Below are 24,131 nucleotides of genomic sequence, written 5' to 3'. Positions count from 1 at the left end.
TTTCTTTCCTATTTCTTAACTACGTTTATTTAGGTTTATTTGTCTCTGTAGTGTTTATAAAATGTAAAACTCTGACAGATGGCAACCATACTAAACACCTGTGTATAACTTACCACGTGCATTAACGCTTTTCCTTTCTGTAACATAAAGATGATATGTATACCGTTACTTGGCTTCTGCACAAGCCTTATACAACTGACATGTTGCTAATTCTGTCATTGCAAAAATAAAGAATTAAAAAACAAACCCCAAAAAATCTCTGATTTATAACTTACTCCACAATTAGAAGCATACAGTTGCAACAAAAAGTATGTGAACCCTTTGGAGTGATATGGATTTCTGCACAAATTGGTCATAAAATGTGATCTGATCATCATCTACGTCACAACAATAGACAATCACAGTCTGCTTAAACTAATAACACACAAAGAATGAAATGTTGCCATGTTTTTATTGAACACACCATGTAAACATTCACAGTGCAGGTGGAAAAAGTATGTGAACCCTTGGATTTAATAACTGGTTGAACCTCCTTTGGCAGCAATAACTATAACCAAACGTTTTCTGTAGTTGCAGATCAGACGTGCACAACGGTCAGAAGTAATTCTTAACCTTTCCTCTTTACAGAACTGTTTCAGCTCAGCAATATTCTTGGGATGTCTGGTGTAAATCGCTTTCTTGAGGTCATGCCACAGCATCTCAATCGGGTTGAGGTCAGGACTCTGACTGGGCCACTTCAGAAGGCGTATTTTCTTCTGTTTAAGCCATTCTGTTGTTGATTTACTTCTATGCTTTGGGTCATTGTCCTGTTGCAACACCCATCTTCAGTTGAGCTTCAGCTGGTAGACAGATGGCCTTAAGTTCTCCTGCAAAATTTCTTAATAAACTTGGGAATTCATTTTTCCTTCGATGATAGCAATCCGTCCAGGCCCTGACGCAGCAAAGCAGCCCCAAACCTTGATGCCCCCACCACCATACTTCACAGTTGGGAAGAGGTTTTGATGTTGGTGTGCTGTGCCTCTTTTTCGCCACACATAGTGTTTTGTGTTTCTTCCAAACAATTCAACTTTGGTTTCATCGGTCTACAGAATATTTTGCCAGTACTGCTGTGGAACATCCAGGTGCTCTTGTGCAAACTGTAAACGTGCAGCAATGTTTTGTTTGGACAGCAGTGGCTTCCTCTGTGGTATCCTCCCATGAAATCCATTCTTGTTTAGTGTTTTACGTATTGTAGATTCGCTAACAGGGATGTTAGCATTTGTCAGTGACTTTTGTAAGTCTTTAGCTGACACTCTAGGATTCTTCTTCACCTCATTGAGCAGTCTGCGCTGTGCTCTTGCAGTCATCTTTACAGGACGGCCACTCCTAGGGAGAGTAGCAGCAGTGCTGAACTTTCTCCATTTATAGACAATTTGTGTTACGGTCACCGGCTCGCCGCGTGGCACGGCCGTGCCCGACCGGCACAGCCTCACCGACACCACGAGCTTACCTGCTTGCTCGTCAGCGAGCCGGCAACCGCTCCCCCAGGTCTTCTGGCTGTCGCGCCCAAATCAAAGATGGCGCTGACCGCGTGGTCGCGTCCATCTCTAGCTCCGCCCCCGAAAATTATACAAACGTGCGCGTGACATCACGACGTCTGACCAATCAGAGCATAGAGAGGGATATTTAAATCCCTAACTCACCCCAGTACCTTGCCCTGTCGTGGTTTCATGTTCCTGGTTTCCTGAGAGTGCTTTATCTTTGTGAATCTGATTTCCTGGTATACTGATCTTGGCTTTTCCCTGGTTATTCCGAAATCTGGTTTCCCTGACTTGGCTTGTGTAAACGGTATTGTGTATTTCTGGCTTCCTTGACCTCGGCTTTCCCTTTGACCATTCTCTGTCTCTAGCGTATTAGTCCAGCCATTCTAAGGTCCGGTTTACGCTCTGTCCTTTTATTTTCCTTTTCTTTCTTATGTATATGTTTACATAGTTTCTGCGTACTGGACCACACTAGCAGTCGTGACAATTTGTCTTAACGTGGACTGATGAACAGCAAGGCTTTTGGAGATACTTTTATAACCTTTTCCAGTTTTATGCAAGTCAACCATTCTTAATCGTAGGTCTTCTGAGAGCTCTTTTGTGCGAGGCATCATTCACATCAGGCAATGCTTCTTGTGAAAAGCAAACCCAGAACTGGTGTGTGTTTTTTATAGGGCAGGGCAGCTGTAACCAACACCTCCAATCTCATCTCATTGATTGGACTCCAGTTGGCTGACATCTCACCTCAATTAGCTCTTGGAGATGTCATTAGTCTAGGGGTTCACATACTTTTTCCACCTGCACTGTGAATGTTTACATGGTGTGTTCAATAAAAACATGGCAACATTTCATTCTTTGTGTGTTATTAGTTTAAGCAGACTGTGATGGTCTATTGTTGTGACTTAGATGATTATCAGATCACATTTTATGACCAATTTGTGCAGAAATCCATATCATTCTAAAGGGTTCACATACCTTTTCTTGCAACTGTATAATAAAATGAAAAAGGTATGAAATAAGTTAGAAATGGAACTGTCTATATCTTATATTTGAAAGATATAGGTTATACAAATATGTAGTAATATGTAATAATTTATCCCGAAAAACATAGTATTGCTCATTAGCAGAAAAAATAAAATAAAAAATAAAAAACTATTAGGGGGAAGAAACACTAAATTGCATGCTATTAATTAACAAATTATATTATGATATAGCATCTGATTAACAAGAGGATGGCAATAATTATGATAAAGAGACGTGATGAACATATCGTTAATTTAGGTTCCTTAGAAAGTATACCTCATGGCCAATTTGGAGTTCCTGTCCTTCTATTCCACATTTTTTTCCTTAGTTTTCTGCATATAGAAAAACTAGAGGCCAGGTTCATAGAAAGCATATTATGATTATGCCACTTGTTATGCTCATACAGTGCATAATGGTTATACCCCAGAGGCAGAGAGCTTCAGAATCCCCTAAAGAGAGGCTGATAAGAGCAACGGTCAGTTAGCGTGATGTGCATTTCTGTAAGGCTGACATCCACTACCAAGTGACACTACCCATTTTATGTTTCCGATTGTCCTTTTAACAGCATAAACTCTGGGTAGGCTATTGACTGGACTGCCTGTGGTGTGTTAATCCCTGCATCTCGAAATTATACCTCCCAATGTAAAAGTAACAGTACAGTACGTGTTGCCAACTAGATGAAAATGGAAGTGGTGACCAATGCTGCATAGTCAGAAGCAATTATTGGATTACTGGAGTTGGAAAAATACACTGACTAAATGTACCATATATGCCGTGGAATAAGCTGATCTGGCGTATACATTTACCCCCCAAAATAAGAAGTGTAATATAGTTTTAAGGCCTATCTTGGGTGGATAAGCTGACCCACAAAATATTGTGCAACTTTTGGACCTAAACTAGGCAGCTGACGCCAATAAATAGTCCTGTTTCATGTTTTTACTTACTGTATCCTGTTATATGGTTATTTGATTTTACTTATTATACGATTAATAAGATAGTCAAAGTTTAAACGCAAACAAAACATTAGTGTGTGGTTTACTTTTTTTTTGTGATAAATTAAACACACACGTATCTCACTAGCTAGTCAGTTGTCTTTATATATGAATGATGCAATACTGTAAACGGTAATGTAATCTGCTAGTTTTCCAGAAATTGTGCTTAACCCCTTAAGGACTAAGCCAAATGTACACGTTGTGATCAATACAAAACGTAAACAAAAACTTGAATTTGCGCAGTATGTCTGTTCAGGCGTAATTCGCCTCTTTCATATTATGTGCATCCACACTTATTATATATCATTTTATTCAGGGGAAACAGGGCTTTCATTTAACATCAAATATTTAGGTATGAAACATAATTTAATATTAATAAAATATTTAAAAAAATGGGAAAAAATAAGATTTAAAAAAAAAATAAAAATTTAGTTCTACGTGACATTCTAAGTGTGAGTGTCATAATACCCTTTGCTTTTACTGCAATAAAATACACATATTTGTATTAAGTGATGTCTCACATATAAAACAGTACCCCCTATGTACAGGTTTTATGGTGTTTGGGAAGTTACATGGTCAAAAATAGCATGTTACATTTTTCAGTTTTTTCACATTGAAATTCGCCAGATTGGTTACGTTGCCTTTGAGACCGTATGGTAGCCCAGGAATGAGAATTACCCCCATGATGGCATACCATTTGCAAAAGTAGACAAACACAGATGAAACCTGTTAGAAGAAAGTAATCTAAATTTGGATAAAAGGATATTCAGCCCACATATTTTTCATCTAAAAGTGAAGCACTGATTTTCAGGATTTCAGAATCAATTCAACAATACCACCATTTTTTTACAATCCAATACCAGTGAAACAAGTTCAGCTAACCATGTCAAAAGATAGAAACGTCAATACAAATTTACCTCACATTACGCCCTGACACCTGTGCAAAATAAAAGTACGGTAATAGTCCGAGCAAAGTAGAAAAATCAATTCTGAATGAAATGTTACAGTTTATTTATTCCCATAACTTCTACGATACTATATGACATTTCTAAAGGATTAAGAGACAGGAAAGAGTGAAGGAACAGGCTAGGGAAAGCAGGTGGAGAAGAGGAACAGACACTAGAAGTGTGAGAAAAAGTATTAAAAAAAAAAAAAGGATAAATCAATTAAAAACAATAACTGAGAAACAATTACAGATGGAGAAATTCCAAAAGCAAAATGGATGAAGGGGAGAGGAGCTCAACAGGACAGGGCAGCAAACTGGATTTTTGCCTAAATATGATATAGTTATCACTAGGCAGCTTGCTCATTCATAGTGAGGGATTTTTACAACATCTTAATAATGCAGAGCAGAACAGGTATTTGGCAAGGCAACAAATGCATGATAGTGTGGAAACACTAGAAATTGCAATAGTAAAAGACTGGATAACAGACAGAAAAAAAGGTTGAGCGAAAGTGTAATCTGGATTTATATGGTTTTGTGTAATGTGTAAAAATGGTAACAGTTTTTTAAACACATAACTTGGCTCAAGTGGAAAAAGCTGCTGGTATCTGAAATGAGACCTGCCATCCCCAAAGTCATTCATGCTCTTTAAAAAGAGCATGCCATTTAGTTTATACTTTCTGCCACCAGTTTACCCAAAATTCACAGACTTTCAGAAAGCCAAATTAAAAAATAGAGCTTTCTCACAATTCTCGTTCAAATCTTCAGCATAGAGTTTATGCCGATGATTTCAATGACAAGGGAGAGCAGAAGGAACCATTCACAGGTGATCCTTCTGCTCTTCCAAGCATAGCTTACACTGTGGCTACTATGGAAACTCTGTAGCTGGGGCTGCTAGCACTGATTAGGGAGTATAGGAACAGAGTGACAAAGCCAGCATCTTGAGAAAACAGTCTAAATTAGGGAAAATTAAAAAAAGACCATGGGATGAGCAGAGGACGGACTGGGGGCTGGGTGTAACACCTTCCCCTTATTCTGATAAGTGAAGACTTGAGACAGAATGTTTCCAAAAAGCACTGTCTCCTTACTCAAACAAAGTAAAATCACACAAAACAAAAAATAAAGCAAAATGAATTACCGTATTTATTCGAGTATAACGCGCACACGTGTATAACGCGCACCCCTAATTTTCGATTAAAAAAAATCGGTATAACATTTTATACCGATTTTTAATCTAAAATTAGGGTGCTTGTTATACTCGAATAAATATTCGAGTGGGTGCTCGATAATACCGACCGCCGGGCTCATTACAAGCCCGGCGGTCCTGGGGGGGCGGGCAGCAAGCGTTTACTCACCTCCGTGCAGCTCCTCCAGCTTCCCAGTGTAAATCTTGCGAGACCCGCGGCCAGCTCTGACGACGTCAGAGCGTCAGAGCTGGCCACGGGTCTCGCGAGATTTACACTGGGAAGCTGGAGGAGCTGCACGGAGGTGAGTAAACGCTTGCTGCCCGCCCCCCCAGGATTGCCGGGCTTGTAATGAGCCCGGCGGTCCTGGGAGGTATATTTATTCGAGTATAACGCGCACCCCTAATTTTAAATTAAAAATAGGTAAAAAAAAATGCGCGTTATACTCGAATAAATACGGTAATAAGTATATGATCGAGCACTCCCTCCTTCACCAGAAAAGTGCTTCACTACGTGTAAATCATTTTCCTCACTCACTTTTTTTTTTTTTTTTTAACATTCTATTTGAAATCTCAGCTTATCTAAACAAGAGGAAGTGTTACTCTAAGCCAAGCATGTCAAAATTGCACCCACAATGAGTATCTTTGCGGCCCACCTGCTCTGGGGTCGCTGTGTGCTGTATTTTATGTCTGTATCCTGTCTGCCCTGCCACGGGCGATCACATGTTCCAGCAGCTCCAAGAACGCTAAGCATTAGTACACGCTGGCCGCATACAGCATGTGAAGTCATATCCGGCTGCTGCGCGGCGGCGACACTACAGTACGCAGAGTGGCTGACTGTCTGCAGAGCAGGCCAGTCACTCCCCCTTCCTTCTTGCTCGCAGTGCCAAAGGAGCATCTGGCCTGCTTGAGCAGAGCTGGAACTGGAGGATGCCCGGCTCATATTAGGGTAGGGGAAGAGGGGCTTTGGGAACCTTTCTGTGTAATGTGTTGAATTGGGGGTTGGGCAGTGTATTAGTTTGGGGGAGTGAGGGGTCAGTGTATTCAATTAGAGTAGAGGGAGGGGAGACCGTGTATTAGACTAAGGGGCAGTGTATTAGATTGGAAGGAGGGTGTAGTGTATTAGAGTGGAGGGGGGGGGGGGCAGTGTGTTAGCTTGGGGGCAGTGTATTAGATTGGGTCTGCAAGGTGCTTTTCCACACATGCACAATAGTCTCGCAATGCTTTCCTGTGGATTGGGTCAGATCATCAAGTTTGATGATCTCAGCCAAAGTGCAGAACACACTTGTAGAATTCAAAATCAACATTACCCTGCAGTTTATCCTCCTCTACCAACATTCAGTGTGCACTCTGGAACGCCCGTTCCATATGTAGCAATATTAAATAAACAGCCATACACAACCTCTTCATCTCTAATTCCCTCACACTATTATCACTCACTGAGACCTGGCTTTCCCCCTCTGATATCGCTACCCGGGCTTCTTTAAATTTCAATGGACTACAATTCTCCCACACTCCCAGACTCAACTGTAAAGGTGTAGGCATCCTTCTCTCCCAGCTTTCAACCTATCCTTTACTTCCTATAAAGTTCACACTGTCCGTATATTTAAGCCCACTCCTTTAGGAATTTGCATCATCTATCGCCCCACCCCCCAGTCATCCTAGGCTGTTCATTGAACACTTTTCTTCCTGGCTACCCCACTTTCACTCCTACTCTCGTACTTGGGGACTTTAACATCCCAATCAACAACCTCAACTGCCCTGATGCCTCCCGTCTGTGCTCTGTAACCTCCTCCTCACTCGGCCTCACACAGTGGTCTACTTCAGCAACTCATACAGCAGGAAACACTCTTGACCTCATCTTCACCAATCTCTGTACCACCTCTAATCTCTCCAATGTTCCATTTCCTTTATCTGACCAACATCTGCTGACCTTTGACATCGGCATATCACGTACCATTATTTCACTACTCTCAAATCTCCAATCTCGCAGAAACCTCCAGCCTCTCTCCATCAGACTCTCCTTCTAACCATCTCAATTCTCACTTGCCCTCTACTCACTCCTCTCAACTTGACATCATAGCACTTCCTACAGTTAAACGCAGCAAGCATTCCCCATTACAACCTTGGCACACCAAGCTGACCCGAAATCTAAAACAATGTTCCAGAACTGCTGAACGCTGTTGGAGAAAGTATCACTCTGCACTGGATTTCCTCCACTATAACTTTATGCTGCGCTCCTACACTCTGGCTCTTTCCTCTGCAACAGTAAATTACTTCAACTTCATAAGCACACTGTCTGGCCAACCCAAATGCCTATTTCACACTTTTAATGCTCTCATTTGCCTTGTTGCTCTCCCTTCCCTCTACCACCCTGTCCGCCTCAAACTGTGCAACTCAGTTCACTAAGAAGATTTCTAAGATCAGGGAAGATGTCTCTAACCTCTCCCCCTCCCCTTCCAATACGTCACCCACCCCACTCACTCCACTGTTCTATGCTCATTCGCACCTTCTACAACGGAAGAGGTTTCTGCTCTGCTCTGGTCCTCCCGCCCCACCACCTGTTCCCTTGATCCTATTCCCTCATATCTCGCACTCTGTCTCCCGCTCACTACAATTTTCAATCTCTCCCTTTCCTCTAGCACATTTCCTTAACCCTTCAAGCATGCAACTATAACGCTGATTCTGAAAAAGCCCACTCTCAACCCCAACTCCCCATCCAACTACCGCCTTATATCGCTACTGCCATTTGCTTCCAAGATCCTTGGGAGAGTTGTGTATGCGAGATTGACAGACTTCCTTGAATCCAACTTTCTGCTTGACCCGCTTCAGTCTGGATTCCACGCTAGCCACTCTGTTGAAACAGCTGTGACCAAAGTATCCCAACGATTTAATCGCTGCTAAATCTCGGGGCATTACTCTATCCTAATTTTCCTTGATCTTTCTGCTGCCTTTGACACTGTTGATCTTGAACAGTTTCTTCTAATTCTCTGTAATCTCGGTCTACAAGATACTGCTCTCTCCTGGTGCTCCTCCTACCTCTCACAGCGCTTTTTCAGTGTTTCTTTCTCTGGCTCTGCCTCTTCTCCCCAACCTCTCTGTTGGTGTTCCCCAAGGTTCTGTCCTTGGTCCCCTATTGTTCTCAGTCTACACTGCCTCCCTTGGTAAACTCATCAGCTCTTTTGGCTTCCATTATCATTTATATGCAGATGACACACAAATCTACCTGTCCTCTCCTGATCTCTCTCCGCCTATCTTGACTCGTGTCTCTGACTACCTACCTGCGATTCCCAACTGGATGGCTGCTCACTTCCTTAAACTCAACCTGTCCAAAACAGAACTTCTGGTCTTTCTTCCCTCAAGTGTTGCTACTCCCGTGTCTGTCTGTCTCCAAGTCACCGGCGCCACCATCACCTCTACCTCGCAGGCTCGCTGCCTAGGTGTTTTATTTGACTCTGACCTCTCCTTCACCCCTCATGTACAATCAATCGCCAAATCCTGCCACTTCCATCCCCAAAACATAGCTCGCATCCGCCCCTATTTAACACCAGATGCAGCTACGGTGCTGGTCCATGCCATTGTTCTTTCTCGCCTTGACTACTGCAATCCCCTTCTCAGTGGTATTACGTGAACCCAGATTGCACCACGGCAATCTATATTGAATGCGGCGGCAAGGCTCATTTTCCTGTCCGCCCTCACCTCTCACGCCTCCCCCCTCTGTCAGTCCCTACATTGGCTTTCGGTGAGATATGGGGCTCAATTTAACATTCTGGTGCTTGCTTACAAGTCCCTACATAGCGCTGCTCCAACCTACCTATCCTCCTTAATACACTAGTATGTCCCGTCAAGGCCACTGCGCTCTGCCAAAGACCTACGTCTATCCTCTGTCCGTACTCCCACATCTGATGCTGCCTCCAAGACTTCTCCAGGACTGCACCTTTTCTGTGGAACACCCTTCCCTTCCCTTCTCCGTAAGACTTGCACCCAGTTTTCACTCCTTCAAAAAAAACTTTGAAAACACACTTCTTCAGCTCCCACTACTCTTAAAGGGAAACTCCAGTGCCAGAAAAACGATCCGTTTTTCTGGCACTGGAGGGTCCCTCTCCCTCCCACCCACCAATCCCCGGTTACTGAAGGGGTGAAAACCCCTTCAGTGACTTACCTGGGACAGCGGCGATGTCCCTCGCCGCTGTCTCCGCCTCCGCGACGCTCCTCCTAGTGATTACGTCGGCCGGTGGGCGAGACTGATCTCGCTCACCGGCCGAGGAGACCTAATGCGCATGCGCGGAAATTCCGCGCATGCGCATTACGTCTCCCCATAGGAAAGCATTGAAAAATCATTTCAATGCTTTCTTATGGGGTTTTGAGCGACGCTGGAGGTCCTCACACAGCGTGAGGACGTCCAGCGACGCTCTAGCACAGGAAACCTGTGCTAGAACCCAGGAAGTGACCTCTAGTGGCTGTCTAATAGCCAGCCACTAGAGGTGGAGTTAACCCTGCAATGTAAATATTGCAGTTTATGAAAAACTGCAATAATTACACTTGCAGGGTTAAGGGTAGTGGGAGTTGGCACCCAGACCACTCCAATGAGCAGAAGTGGTCTGGGTGCCTACAGTGTCCCTTTAACCTTGCAACTGTAATTATTGCAGTTTTTAATAAACTGCAATAATTACCTTGCAGGGTTAACTCTACCTCTAGTGGCTGTCTAGTAGACAGCCACTAGAGTGCACTTCCTGGACCTCCAGCGTCGCTCATTTCCCCATAGGACAGCATTGAAATGCATTTTAAATGCTTTCCTATGGGGAGCACTAATGCCCATGCATTAGGTCTCCCCGGCCGGTGAGCGGGATCAGACTCGCCCACCGGTCGACTCAATGCAGAGGAGAAGCGGCTGCGGAGGAAGAAGCAGCGACGTGGGACATAGTCGCTGCCTCTGGTAAGTTACTGAAGGGGTTTTCACCCATTCAGCAACCGGGGATTGGGTGGTGGCAGGGAGAGGGGACCTGCAGTGCCAGGAAAACGGATTGTTTTCCTGGCACTGGAGTTTCCCTTTAAGAGTACAATTCAAATTTTATTGAACAAACCTCCTAATGACAAAAGTATATTTTTAAACATAAATATAACTTACAATGCACTGTTCCAAATTATTACACACAGTAAGTTTAAAAACACTTTACAGGTTGTAAAGAACTAAAAATTTTAATTTGTTGTGTTTGCAGCATATTTACTGAAATCAAAAGCTATTTCAATCAAACTTATAATAACATTTTAACTTTTTAAACATTTTAACATAGGACCCCTTAATTGATAGCAGCTTCACAAGTCTTGCATCCATTGAACTTGAGAGTTTTTGGACAGCTTCTGCTTGACTTTGTTTGCAAGATGTCAGAATAGCCTCCCAGAGCTGCTGTTTGGATGTAAACTGCATCCCACCTTCATAGATCTTTTGCTTGAGGATGCTCCAAAGGTTCTCAATAGGATTGAGGTCAAGGGAGGATGAAGGCCATGACTTTCTCTCCTTTTATCCCCATAGCAGCCATTGATGCAGAGGTATTCTTTGCAGCATGAGATGGTGCATTGTCATGCATGAAGATGATTTTATTACGGAAAGCATAGTTCTTCCTTCTGTACCAGGGAAGAAAGTGGTCAGTCAGAAACTCCACATACTTTGCAGAGGTCATCTTTACACCTTTGGGGACCCTAAAGGGGCCGACCAGCTCTCTTCCCATGATTCCGGCCCAAAACATGACTCCACCACCACCTTGCTGACATTGCAGCCTTGTTGGAACAGGGTGGCCGTCCACCAATCATCCACTACTCCATACATCTGGACCATCCAGGGTTGCACGGCACCTTATCAGTGAACAGGACTGTTTGAATATTAGTCTTCATGTATTTTTATGCCCAATGCAGCCGTTTTTGCTTGTGAGCATTGGTTAGTGGTGGCCGAATAGAAGGTTTATGCACAGTTGCAAGACTCTGGAGGACTCTACACCTTGATGTCCGTGGGACTCCAGAGGCACCAGCAGCTTCAAATATCTGTTTGCTGCTCTCTTGATCCGATGCATGGATCTGGCAGAAATCTTCCTCAATGTGCCTTTATCTGCAGAAACCCGTATGTGCTCTGAATCAGCCACAAATCTCTTAATAGTGCGATGATCACGCTTAAGTTTTCGTGAAATATCTAATGTTTTCAACTATTTCACTCTTTTCGGCAGCAGAGAGATCCTTTTTCTTCCCCTTATTGCATGAAAATTGTGCTCTGCTTAATAATGTGGAACACCCTCCTTTAGTAGTTTTTCCTTAAATTGGGCTCACCTGGCAATCTAATTATCACAGGTGTCCTGAGACACAATGCCATCCATGAGTTAAACTGAAAAACAAAATATTTAATCTTTGTGACACTTAAATATAATTTGCATAATAATCTGTAACAGGGTGTACGTGTCTGTTAGTCCATCCATTGTACATTGCTACCGAATTTGCTGGCGCTATATAAATAATAAAATAATAATAATAATAACACACTCATGGGATTCAAAATCAACAAGATAACGCAATTAGTTTTTTACAGCTGTGAAACAGCACACATTCACCATTTCATTCCCATTACAAAACTTTTCTTAATATGTCAAGGTAGTTGGACTGTGTGGCAGGACACCGCCACTAAGTACCATGCCCACTGAGTATTCAGATGTTGGTTGTGTATGTTATGTCCCTAATGTGTATTGTTATGATTTTCCCTTGTTAAATATGTGTATATGTGTTTCCCCTTGTATTTTACTTTTCAACCACGCGGGGACGATACCCCATTTAGAACGTATGGTTAGAATGTTCACACCTCGCTAACGAGGTGTGAAAAACGCAGACCGCAAGGAAACAAGCGGCCCGTGCTTCCACTGGGTGGCCGCCAATTCGTATAGCCGAACGCCAGCGGGCAGCATTCGTACCCAGAACCGGCCTGCGAACCCGGTCTTCGGTCCCAATGTCGGGGACCGTCCTACCCGCTCCCCAACAGAGCTATAGTCACTGTTTCCTGCCCCCCACCTGGCATCTACGAGGCTAGGTTTGTAGCTGCCCAGGAGAACACTCTCTCCGGCAGATACCTGCGTGGGGGTATCCACCTGAGAGAGGGACGCGTGCCAGCAGGAAATCTCTGGAGCTGTGAGTCAGTCTCACGGCCACAGGGTTCCATTGGCCGCATGGAAGTCCATGCTGACCAATAGGAGAGGGAGCGCCCATTCAAACTGGGTTCGCGCCATTCTCTTGGTTGGTCGGCATGAGTAAGCGCTGATTGGTCGCCGCTGGGAGCGGGCGATCGATCCGAGAAGGAGTGCTTGTTCAAACAGGGTTTCGCGCCCTTTCTTCAGATTGGGCGGCAAAACCCCTCTCGTCTCTGGGAGCTGATTGTGCATATTGGTTTCGCGCCTTTCAGCGGATTGGTGCAATCGGGTTTCGCGCCCTTTCCCCTGATTGGGCGGCGAAACCCCTCTCCCTCCCCGAGCACAGATTAGTGCAGCCGAGTTTTGTGCCCTTTCTTCGGATTGGGCAGCGAAACTCCTTCCTCCCCTGAACGCTGATTGGCGCGATTTGGTTCGCGCCCTTTCAGCCGATTGGTTGTTGCTTGGTTTAGGCACGAAATGTGAATTTGCCGGATTAAACCAAGCAACACCATGGAACTAATTTTGGGGATGTACCGAGCCTCAACCCCCAGACCTTCGACACTGATATCTCGGGCTCTGTACATCCGATTGCCCCGCTTTTTGCAGGGATCCCAAATGGGACCCTGGGCTATCTAGCAATTTCAACCCTGTAACCCCTTTCCTTCCAGGGGCGCCGCGCCCCAAAGTGTAACCCCCCTGAATGTAATATGATTTAATGTATATCCCTGTGTACTATTTGGTATCTCCCAAGGGGGGAGATGGCTATCTGTAACCCAGCTCCCTCCTGCCTGGGACTAAGGGAAGTGTATTTTGTGGAATGGAGACCCCCTGCGGGGGACTGTGCATAAAAGAAGCCTGTGTTCAATAAAGGTTGTGTCAGTCAGTGCTTAAACCTCCAAAACTGTGTGTCGTCCTGTAATTGGAGGGAAGGAAGATGTAACCCCTGTGTTTACTGTTCCAGCTTGCAGGGGATGCAACGGGGAAAAGTCCTTGTAAGGACTAAGAGCTTCCAGGACTGAGTGTCGTCTCTGCCTGGGAGCGCATAGAGCTAAGTCCCCTAACCATGCAAGAGTTCCTGATCGGCTGAAGGAAGGGAACTAACTGGAGATAACCGGTCGGGTTACCGGGAAGAGGTCCCGTTACAGACTGAAACATTGGTTATATGTGAATGCATGTCTCCTTAAAAAAAATCAATTGCTCTTTTGTTTAAGTTGAAGCTCAACGAGCATGAGGACGTCCAGTGTCAGTTAAACAACTTTTTTTTATACTGTACTTTTTAAAATAAATCTACGTTTTTATGAAAGCTGTCGTTTTTGTTTTTTTGCAGCCCACATAAACTTAAATCTTGTTTATTTGGCCGTGTTAGCCTTTGAGTTTGACATGCTTGCCCTAAGCCAACACATTGAGAGTTATACTTCAAGCTAGTTTTGAATTATCTACTTTTTTGAAGGATGTTTTTTTGGTTTCCGTTATATCCATATATTAGAGGTCCTAGCCTACTGTACTGTTTTGGGGCTTTGTGTTTTATCTTGAGTTCCAACCATAGTGACTGCTCTGTACCAATACAAGGGAAAAGGTGGAATATTTAAGACACCACCTGCTATTGTCACTTGAGCCAAGTTACGTGGCTTAGAACTCTAGGATTGAAAAACGTAAAGTTACCATTTTTGACACATTATATAAAACAGCATACCCTATGTGATATTTGTTGTCTTTTTAAGCACGATGTATTACAATAATCTGAACTAAAAAGAAAATCCAGACTGCACTTATTGCTCTATGTTTTTTCCTGTTTTTGTTTTTCCAGTCTTTCATATTTCTTGTATTATATTACAGACAATTTATCCACATTACCATTTTAAAGGGAAATTCACAAATATTTGCTTTTCTGGCCATATATGCAAAAAAAAACCCCCAAAAAACACCACCATATTTCCTTCTCAACACTACTATGGCATTCTTCATCACAGTATGGTTCACCATCATATCAGACAGCAAAAAAAAAAAATGTTCGCCATTCAAAAAACAGTATTACATTCCATCACTCATAAGTATATACCTCCCAATTTTTTTTTTCCATAATTAATCCAGGACATTAGAGACCTGTGTTACATTTGTGCCTCACACCTGATACCTCAGTCATATTACACTGATCCACAGGGTGAAAATAATGACCAAAAACATGCAAGTTTGACGGCATTCAAATTGCCAGTCAGCCACATGGCGCGTGAAACACATTGCATATATTCTTGAACTCATTGTGAAACATTTGGATAGATTGTAATTATGGAAGTTTCAAGAATTCTTAATGGCTGGCTGAGCACTGTTGGAAATGTTGCAAAAACAATTACAGTCCCAAGTGTTTAGATATTAATGTAATAAAGGTTGTAATTGGATGAGTGAAATATGCTTTGTCCTATATGTTTTTTAAAAGCATTCTCCACCTGAGAGCAAATAATATATATTGGGTGTGAGAACAATCAACACAGCATTTTTGTTCTCTTAATATGAAAATCTTATTGAATGCAAAGGAAAAGGTGCTTACCACCAATCTTTTACCAGAAGTCATTTTTTGTTGTTCAATCTCTTTTCGGGTATCAGCATCTGTTGCAACAGCCAGCACCTGGTATCTGTTACAGAGAATAAAGATTTAAAGTACCAAGATATGTTTTATGACCTATAAAGAAAACTACTTTAAGAAAATGGCTTCCAAATAAGAAGACAAACAACCTGGCACATAGTACATTTTCAGTGAAAGGATAAATCAACCATCAATAAATTTAGGATGTCCTATTTTAAATGATGGTTTAACCCCTTACGGACCAAACTTCTGGAATAAAAGGGAATCATGACATGTCACACATGTCATGGGTCCTTAAGGGGTTTAAAAAAAAAAAAAGCACAGTGTGCAATAAGATTTTTAGAGTGATACATTTTTCTTTGCTTTCCGAATATACACTGATTCTGACAAGTAGAGGAACCATAAATGAAACGTCATATACAACGTGATAGAATTCAACTACTGCAACACCTCACATTTACATGCATACCCATAAGCTTACACATAACTCCTAACATAAAGAGCTATTAAATTGCAACTGGAGGGAGGCAGTTGGACAGAGGTCCTGTATCTAGACTCTTACCACTAGTTGGGACTTGGTGTACAAGAATGTAGACAGATAATTTAGAAGTTGGATTTCCTTGTTATGATGAGCTCTGGCAATGGCTTTGGTTTCTGCACTCATATCTTCTTAGATGGATAGGTCATGGTACTTGGAGCACTAATTTAACGCCTTAGTGACCAGACGTTTTTTCAATTTTCTTACCGTTAAGGACCAGGGCTATTTTAACATTTCTGCGGTGTTTGTGTTTAGCTGTAATTTTCCTCTTACTCATTTACTTTACCAACACATATGATATACTGTTTTTCTCACCATTAAATTGTCTTTCTAAAGATACCATTATTTCCATCATATAATTTACTATAAAAAAAATATGATGAAAAAAAAGTAAAAAACACACTTTTTCTAACTTTGACCCCCAAAATCTGTTACGCATCTACAACCGCCAAAAAATAGCTGTGCTAAATAGTTTCAGAATTTTGTCCTGAGTTTAGAAATACCCAATTTTAACATGTTCTTAGCTTTTTTTGAAAAGTTATAGGGCAATAAGTACAAATAGCATTTTGCTATTTCCAAACCATTTTTTTCCCCAAAATTAACTAAAGTTACATTGTAACACTGATATCGGTCAAGAATCCCTGAATAACCCTTCACATGTATATAATTTTTAAAAGAAGAGAACCCAAGGTATTAAACATGGGGTATTTTGACTCTTTTCATGCAACCATTGTACCACCAATCTATGCCATATTTAAAAAAAATAATAATAATTGGTGATTTTTTAGACATACATAGCAATTTAAGAATACATCTACTAAGAACTTTATGGGTTACTGACAAACAATACCCCAATATGTGTTTAGCAACATCTCCCGAGAACAGTGGTGGTATTTTAACACTTTCCATGCACTAATTCTACCATCAGTCTTTGTCAAACTTTTGGGTAGTCATTTTTTTTTTTTCTCTCACATTGTACTTTAGGCATGAATTCTCAATTCCTGTTATATGTTCCTGACAAAGAACACCCCAATATGTGTTCTGCAACATCTCCCGAGTACAACAATGCCCTTAACCTCAGGTTTTATGGGTTTTTGCAAACTTAGAGGGGTCAAATGTAGGGCTTTCCCCTTTTCCATGTTTGCACATTGAAATTTGCCAGATTGGTTTGCTGGGCCTTTGTTGCCTTTGAGACCGTATGGCAGCCCGGGAATGAAAATTAACCCCATCATGGCATACCATTTGTAAAAGTAGACAACCCACGGTATACAAAATGGGGTATGTCCAGTCTATTTTAGTAGCCACTTAGTCACAAACCCTGGCCAAAATTAGCGTTTATATTAGTTTTTTTGCATTTTTCACATATAAACTGCCATTTCACAGGTGATATCAGTATAATACATTTTACTGCTTTAAATCACTCATATTTGTGTAGAGTAATGTCTCAGTACGCCTCGCGTACAGGTTTTATGGTGATTTCAGAAAGTTACAGGGTCAAACATAAGATTTGCCAATTTCTGTTTTTGTAAATTGCTATTTGCCAGATTGGCTATGTTGCCTTTGAGACGGTATGGCCCCCCAGAAATAAAAGTTACCCCACCATGACATACCATTTGAAAAAGTAGACAACCTAGGGTATTCAAAATGGGGTATGTCCAGTCTTTTTTTAGTAGCCACTTTGTTTTTTTGCGAGGACCCCACGATTACATGGCCCGGGAGGCCCAGATCGGGCAGTGGGGGTCTGCCTGAGCTCCCAGGCAGACTCCAGGATCATGATGGCTGGCGGGCGATTGCCAGCGATCAGGAAAGTGGTGATTTACTAAATTACGTACCAGGTACGTCCGCGGTCATTAATGACCGTTTTTTGGCGGACATACCTGATACGTCATTGGTCGAGAAGGGGTTAAAGAAGCTTTGTAACCTATGAAAATGTTTGCATTTTTTGAAGGCCATATAGAGTTGATAAAAGTTGTTGTTTTTTTGTTAAAGAGACACGCAACTGGCCAGATACAGCATTTAAAATTGTATATCACAATTTAGAAGACATACCCCTAATGAAAACCTGCGTACATTTAATAATGAATTTTATTTATCTAAAACAGCTTGCAAAAGCTAGAGATATTTTGTCTGCAGACATCTCCTTCTTCCCCAGGCCAGACATCCTGTGGCTGTCCAATCACAGACTACCCAATGCAGTTCATTGAGACGCCTTTGAAAGACTGGTGCTGTGGGCAATTGCTGCCTCTTGAGTTTACTTCCACTTGCGAGGCTATCAGGAAGTAAAAGGGCCGGTTGTCTGATTGACAGAGGAGGGAGTGTCAAAAGGTTAAAACAAACATTCTTCTTACATAAAGCACTTCAGCAAGCAGGGGGTGTTCTTTTAATTGTTACAGCAGTAAAGCCAACAAGCTTCCACTGCAACCAATGCAAATCCACCTGCATTGCCTCCAAGACGGCTGATTTGGAAGGAGCCTTCTTGATGAAAGGTAATTTCACTAGTGTCGGTATGTAAAGATAAAGCCTGTATTACTGAACATAGAAGCAGAGCAGGAAAGTACTAAGGCAGGCAGCAGCAGGTGCACTGGTGGTGTATCTGATTATGTACAGTGGTCACCACCTACGACCAGGGTGAATTACCCCATTACTACAACCACCACAAAGCAAGGGGAATGGTGAAGGCTGTGCCACTAGTCAACAGAGACAGGTTGAACAAGAACATTTACATCCTTCTGATGGAAAAAAAGTAGAAAAAAAAATTCATCTTCTTCTGCCAGTGTCACTTACACTCACTTTGATTCACTGATTTATAATTCAGTGTGCTTCTTTGCCGGTGTTTGTGCTTTGGAAATTGTACGTTTCTTACCTCAGTAATACCGACAGTGTGTTTCTGCAGTTTACTGCACAAGTGAATACGGCATATACTGAGTGTGGTAGATCTTTTTGTTTTATTTTAAAAGAAAATATCTCTCCCACATATCCAGTTTGTAGTGTAAATGACCGTCTTTCACTGTCAAAAGAAAACCGTGCTCTGCAATCAGATCATCCTGACTCCATCTGCAGAGATAGCAGGCATCACAAGAGACAGCTAGACGAGGTGAAACCACTACAATTAAAGGCATTGGGAAAAAAGGGTGAAACGCAGCAGGACTAATTTCATTTTAAAATATGGTATTTTTTTGTTAAAATGACCTACTCACCTGTTGCGCCCGTACATTTTTTGAGAAAACGATAAAACAATTAAATGACCCCTGATGCTATTATGACACAGTTTGGATGTGTGGGACAGCTTTGGTTTTGTCATGGAAAAGGTGAGTGGGTGGTCCAGTGCCCTTTGAGTTTTTTTGTGTTTTGGATAATTAGGGCTTAATATTACAAATACTCATTCTAAAAAGTAGTTCGCTCACTTTCAATTTTTTTTTTCTTCAATTCTTTATTTTTAGTAGTGCAGATAAACACAATATTTCAACAAGTGCCACAACAGCGTATTTCAAGTTTCATACATGGTAGACAGTGGCATGATAATTTGCACATTTTTTATATTTAACAGCTTAACTAAACAGTTGATTTGTCCAAAGAAGATTGAGTGTGATAAAATTAAGTAATGATGCTGGTTGCTTAGCTAGGTCTCGATTTTTTTTTTTAATCCAAAGATATAATAATATAATTTTGTTGATCCACAATTATTGGGTCGACAATAATTAATATTATTGCAAAAATTGCCGATATTGCGTAGGGATAAGTCCAGACAAAATTGTAGCCAGTTTTGTAAGTTAGCACAGTTATATAGTCCATAGTCCCCATTTTTTTTTATCCTGTTCTGCTTCCCTACTTATTTTTCATTATCAAAATTCAGACAAAAACAGCAACATGAAGTAATTCTGCCAACTTGCACCCCCCGCCCCCTTTTTGCACCATACACATGTCTAGTATCAATAGTTTGATTTCAGGCAAATAATTCTAATCAGAAAAGGTAAATAAATATATGTTGATTTAGAGTATGAATAAATAATATTTATTTATTACAATCCAATGCTTTTTGAATTATTAAAGCACACGTTTACATTTTTAAATAAATGACACCTGACTAATCAATGATAATCTGTATGACTGAAAACTGTAAACATTTTTTGACATGTTCTGCTTAATCATCATTACCCAATACTCACTTGTAGCTTTCAACCTGCCGACAAGATGAGACTGTAACAAAGGAATCTGTTCTGGGGCTGTAACTCAAGGGGCCAGGTAAAAGAAAGCCTGGCAAGTAACGTCCAAATGCATAGCTCTCCTGCTCGAAAAACATCAGCATCCCATCCATTGACTGGATACAAATCAAATCCCGACCTTTAGAAGAAAATAAATACAATTACATTAAAGAGAACAACACCAATGTAGAGGTTGCATACTTTCAATTATATATGAGGTATTGAGGTTGTACCTCTAACAATTTGAGATTACAATTCATTTTTAAAAGAACATTCAGAAATTCAAATAGGATAAATTCACTCTCGTCTATAGGATTAAACAAAACTCTGTCCCAGATCCTCAACGCTAAAATACTTTGTCCCCCAAAATGTTTCCACATTGCCATGCTGAATATTATTATTAGCATTGTTTCATTTAGCAGCAACATATTCCACAGGGGGAATAGTTAGGTGAAGAAGGCCCTGCTCAAACAAGTTTACAATCTATGAGGATATTTGAGGTAAGCAAATATGCATACACCATTACATATATTACCACGTGGCATCTTGTAAGATCTGTGCAAACTAGGTCAGGAGGCAGACACAGATACCGTATATTAGTATATTTAAAAATTATACATAAAATAATATTTCCAGTTTTATAAATACCAACTGTTGTAAAGTCCATTTTGACAATAGTTCTGATTATCAACAATATACAATAATCAAGAATAAAAAGTAAACAAGTATATGATCAAACATTATATGTAAAAAAAATCTAAAAAAAAAAAACTCTTACTGGGGTCAGTTTAATAATGGGTGAAAAGTTAACAGCGGGATACCAATGATAATCACATGCTTCCATTAAATAAATGTGATAATTTAATCTATTACTAAAAAAAGTGTGTCATTCTCTGTGAAGCACTGACCTGGTGCTCCAGTGTTCCTCTGCAATGCATACATTTTTGTTCCCATACATTATGATCACAATCTCAAGTGAGTGCTTGTTTTAATACTACCACCATAAACGTAGAATTATGAATGTCTTTTTCATGATTCATTTAATAAGGTAATTCTATTGGTTACACAGACGCGGAAAGCTTGTCAATGTTTTTCATATAGTGAAATTCATCTTGTACTTAGTATTTTTTTATTTTTTTTTTAAACTAGATTAGATTCAGAATCTAGACTTACAAAGGTTATCTTTCATATATATTTTCAAAATTATCTTTAGGCTTTTTCAACCACACCCCTTAATATGTACTGTAAGGAGCAAATCACTCCCAATTTATAGTTTGCTATAAATACAAATAATACTCTACTAGTATATATACCGTAATATACAACGTATCCAAATATCTTCAGATGGACACCTTGAGAATTCATATTAAACAAATAAAATGTTCAGCAGCTTATGTCACCCATAACAGCTTGATATGAATTAGTATATCAGGGTACGTTTAAAGCAACTGTGTGTCTAGATCAATTACAGATCTCTAGCTGAAAGTGTATGCCCAATAAACAGACACATAAGGGCAGTTTTACGCACTGTTAATAAAGTGAGCTGTGTGAGGATTAAGAGTTTTGGCACAGAGTGACATAATTTGCTGTAGGACTCATAAATGAGAAGCTGAGTTAATAAAAACTTAATTATAAAGCTCTTTTGTATATTACAATGACCCCATGTTTAACAAAACCATCAAGGGATCAAATTCAATTAGGAAATATATCTTAAACAACTGGATACGCACCAAGTCACCTTCAACACTACAGCTCACTCACCAAATTACCTCTTTCATGTAGCACAGATATATTTACCTAGTGAAAGATGATGTTCGGCTTTTAGAGTAAAGTTAAAAAATATGTTCACATTCATAAAACATATTTTTACACTAGGTTCTCTGGCAGGTTTGTTTACAAATATTAGCATGTGATTTTGTATTTCATCCATAGCATATAATGGGCTTAAAATTTCTAGTCCTACACTACTAGCCAAAACTTAAAAGTTACTTGCCACTGCCAGGTTAAAACTGGCCCCTGGGGGTACCGAGAAATTTCCTGGTGGGCTGGTTTAGTCTTAGCTGCTCCTCTCCAAAGCTAAAGATATGGAAGGGGATAGGAGCATCAGCATTTGTGGTGACTGTTTCATAATATTGCAGGCGGTCTTGAGGATAGGGCATCACCTGCAATCATTAATGAGAGCTTAGCTGTTGTGTCTGTGAATAAGCTGGTCGATATCTACCTGACAACACTGGCTAACTCCTTTACAGGTCACTATAACAGGAAGACTTAATGAGGGAGCAGAGAATGAGACTGTAAGCTCCTCCCCACTCTTCGTAAGACTTCCTCCAGCATCACACCGCATGGAAGCGGTCAGTTCAGGAAGGGATAAATATGAGGCAGCCCCCAGTTAAGTAAGGTGACCTAACCGCTTATTCTGCTGAGGGAGAGAGAGAACTGGAGCTGGAGGAGAGAGAAGATGGAGAGAGGGAGCTAGAGGGAAAAAATAATAGGCAGCTGGATGGAGTAGATGAGATGGGGAAGATGGAGCTGGAGGAGAGGAAGATGGTGCTGAAGGGGAGGAAGATGGAGCTGGAGGGGAGGGGAGAGATGGAGCTGGAGGAAAGAAGTAGATGGCATTAGGATGGAGCGAGAGTAAACTGTATGGGAGAGAGAGTAAGCTGGAGGTACAAGAGATGGAGCTGGAGGGAGACAGATAGTTAAAGGAGGAGATGGTGCTGGAAGGAGAGATGGAGCTGGAGGAGAGAGAGCAGGAGATGGAGCTGGTGAAGAAGATGGAGCTGAAGGGAGTGATGGGTCTGGAGGGAGAGATGAAGGTAGTTAGGGGTGAGATGGAGCTGGAAAGAGGGAGATGAAGTTGGAGGGGACAGAGCAAGTTAAGCTGGAGGGGATAGAGGGGTAGATGGAGCTGGTGGGAAGAGAAGAAGATAACGCTTGTGGGAAGAGAAGGAGGCAGATGGAGCTGGAGGGGAGAGAAAAGGACATGGAGCCGGAGAGGAGAGAAGGAGGAAGATAGAGCTGGAGGGGAGGAAGATGGTGCTGAAGGGGAGGAAGATGGAGCTGGAGGGGAGAGGTAGGAGATGGAGCTGGAGATGGAGGAGAGAGGGAGATGGAGTTAGGATGGAGCGAGAGGAAACTGTATGGGAGAGAGTGTAAGCTGGAGGTACAAGAGATGGAGCTGGTGCTGGATGGAGAGATGGAGCTGGAGGGAGAGATGGAGCTGGAGGAGAGAGAGCAGGAGATGGAAATGGTGAAGAAGATGGAACTGAAGGGAGTGATAGGGCTGGAGGTAGATAGGGGAGAGATGGAGCTGGAGGGGGAGAGAGGGAGATGAAGTTGGAGGGGACAGAGCAAGGGAAGCTGGAGGGGAGCTAGAGATAGATGGAGCTGAAGGGGATAGAAGGATAGATGGAGCTGGTGGGGAGAGAAGAAGGAAGATGATGCTGGAGGGGAAAGAGGAAGATGATGCTGGAGGGGAAAGAGGAAGATGATGCTGGAGGGGAAAGAGGAAGATGATGCTGGAGGGGAAAGAGGAAGATGATGCTGGAGGGGAAAGAGGAAGATGATGCTGGAGGGGAAAGAGGAAGATGATGCTGGAGGGGAAAGAGGAAGATGATGCTGGAGGGGAGATAGAAGGACATGGAGCCGGAGGGGAGAGAAGGAGGAAGATGGAACTGCAGGGGCAGAGGGAGGGAGCTGGAGGGGAGATAGTGGATCTGGTGGTAGCAGAGGATATGGGGTAGAGGTAGATGAAGTTTGATAAGGCAGAGGGAGGGAGATGGAGCAGGAGGGGGGCAGTGTAAAAAAATGGATAAGCATTGTGAGAAGTTGCTAGAATATCAATAGTTATCCATCTATTGCTTGTGAGAACCTGAATGCAATCCACCAATAAACAGGTTCCTACTGCACTAATCAACATTATTACAGTTCTGTAGAAATAGTTCACTATATTAACCCCACAAACATGCAGATATTTCACAACAAAT

The 24,131-nt window shown here is 41.7% G+C and overlaps 1 protein-coding gene across 3 annotated transcripts in view; it reads right to left on the bottom strand.

The window, feature by feature from the left end:
• BBS9 (Bardet-Biedl syndrome 9) overlaps positions 1 to 24,131 on the bottom strand; it is a 448,879-nt gene that overhangs the window by 306,948 nt on the left and 117,800 nt on the right. For all 3 annotated transcript variants that reach the window (XM_063452070.1, XM_063452069.1, XM_063452071.1), the window contains exons 6-7: positions 20,110 to 20,284; positions 15,370 to 15,454 (exon numbers count right to left, since the gene is read on the bottom strand). In XM_063452070.1, coding sequence (XP_063308140.1) covers positions 15,370 to 15,454; positions 20,110 to 20,284 — 260 coding nt within the window. The remainder of the gene's footprint in view (positions 1 to 15,369; positions 15,455 to 20,109; positions 20,285 to 24,131) is intronic.

Source organism: Pelobates fuscus, chromosome 4, assembly GCF_036172605.1.
Source record: "Pelobates fuscus isolate aPelFus1 chromosome 4, aPelFus1.pri, whole genome shotgun sequence".
Classification (NCBI taxonomy): Eukaryota; Metazoa; Chordata; class Amphibia; order Anura; family Pelobatidae; genus Pelobates; species Pelobates fuscus.
The sequence above is the reverse complement of the archived record's forward strand: the minus strand, read 5'-3'. Positions and strand labels throughout refer to the sequence as shown.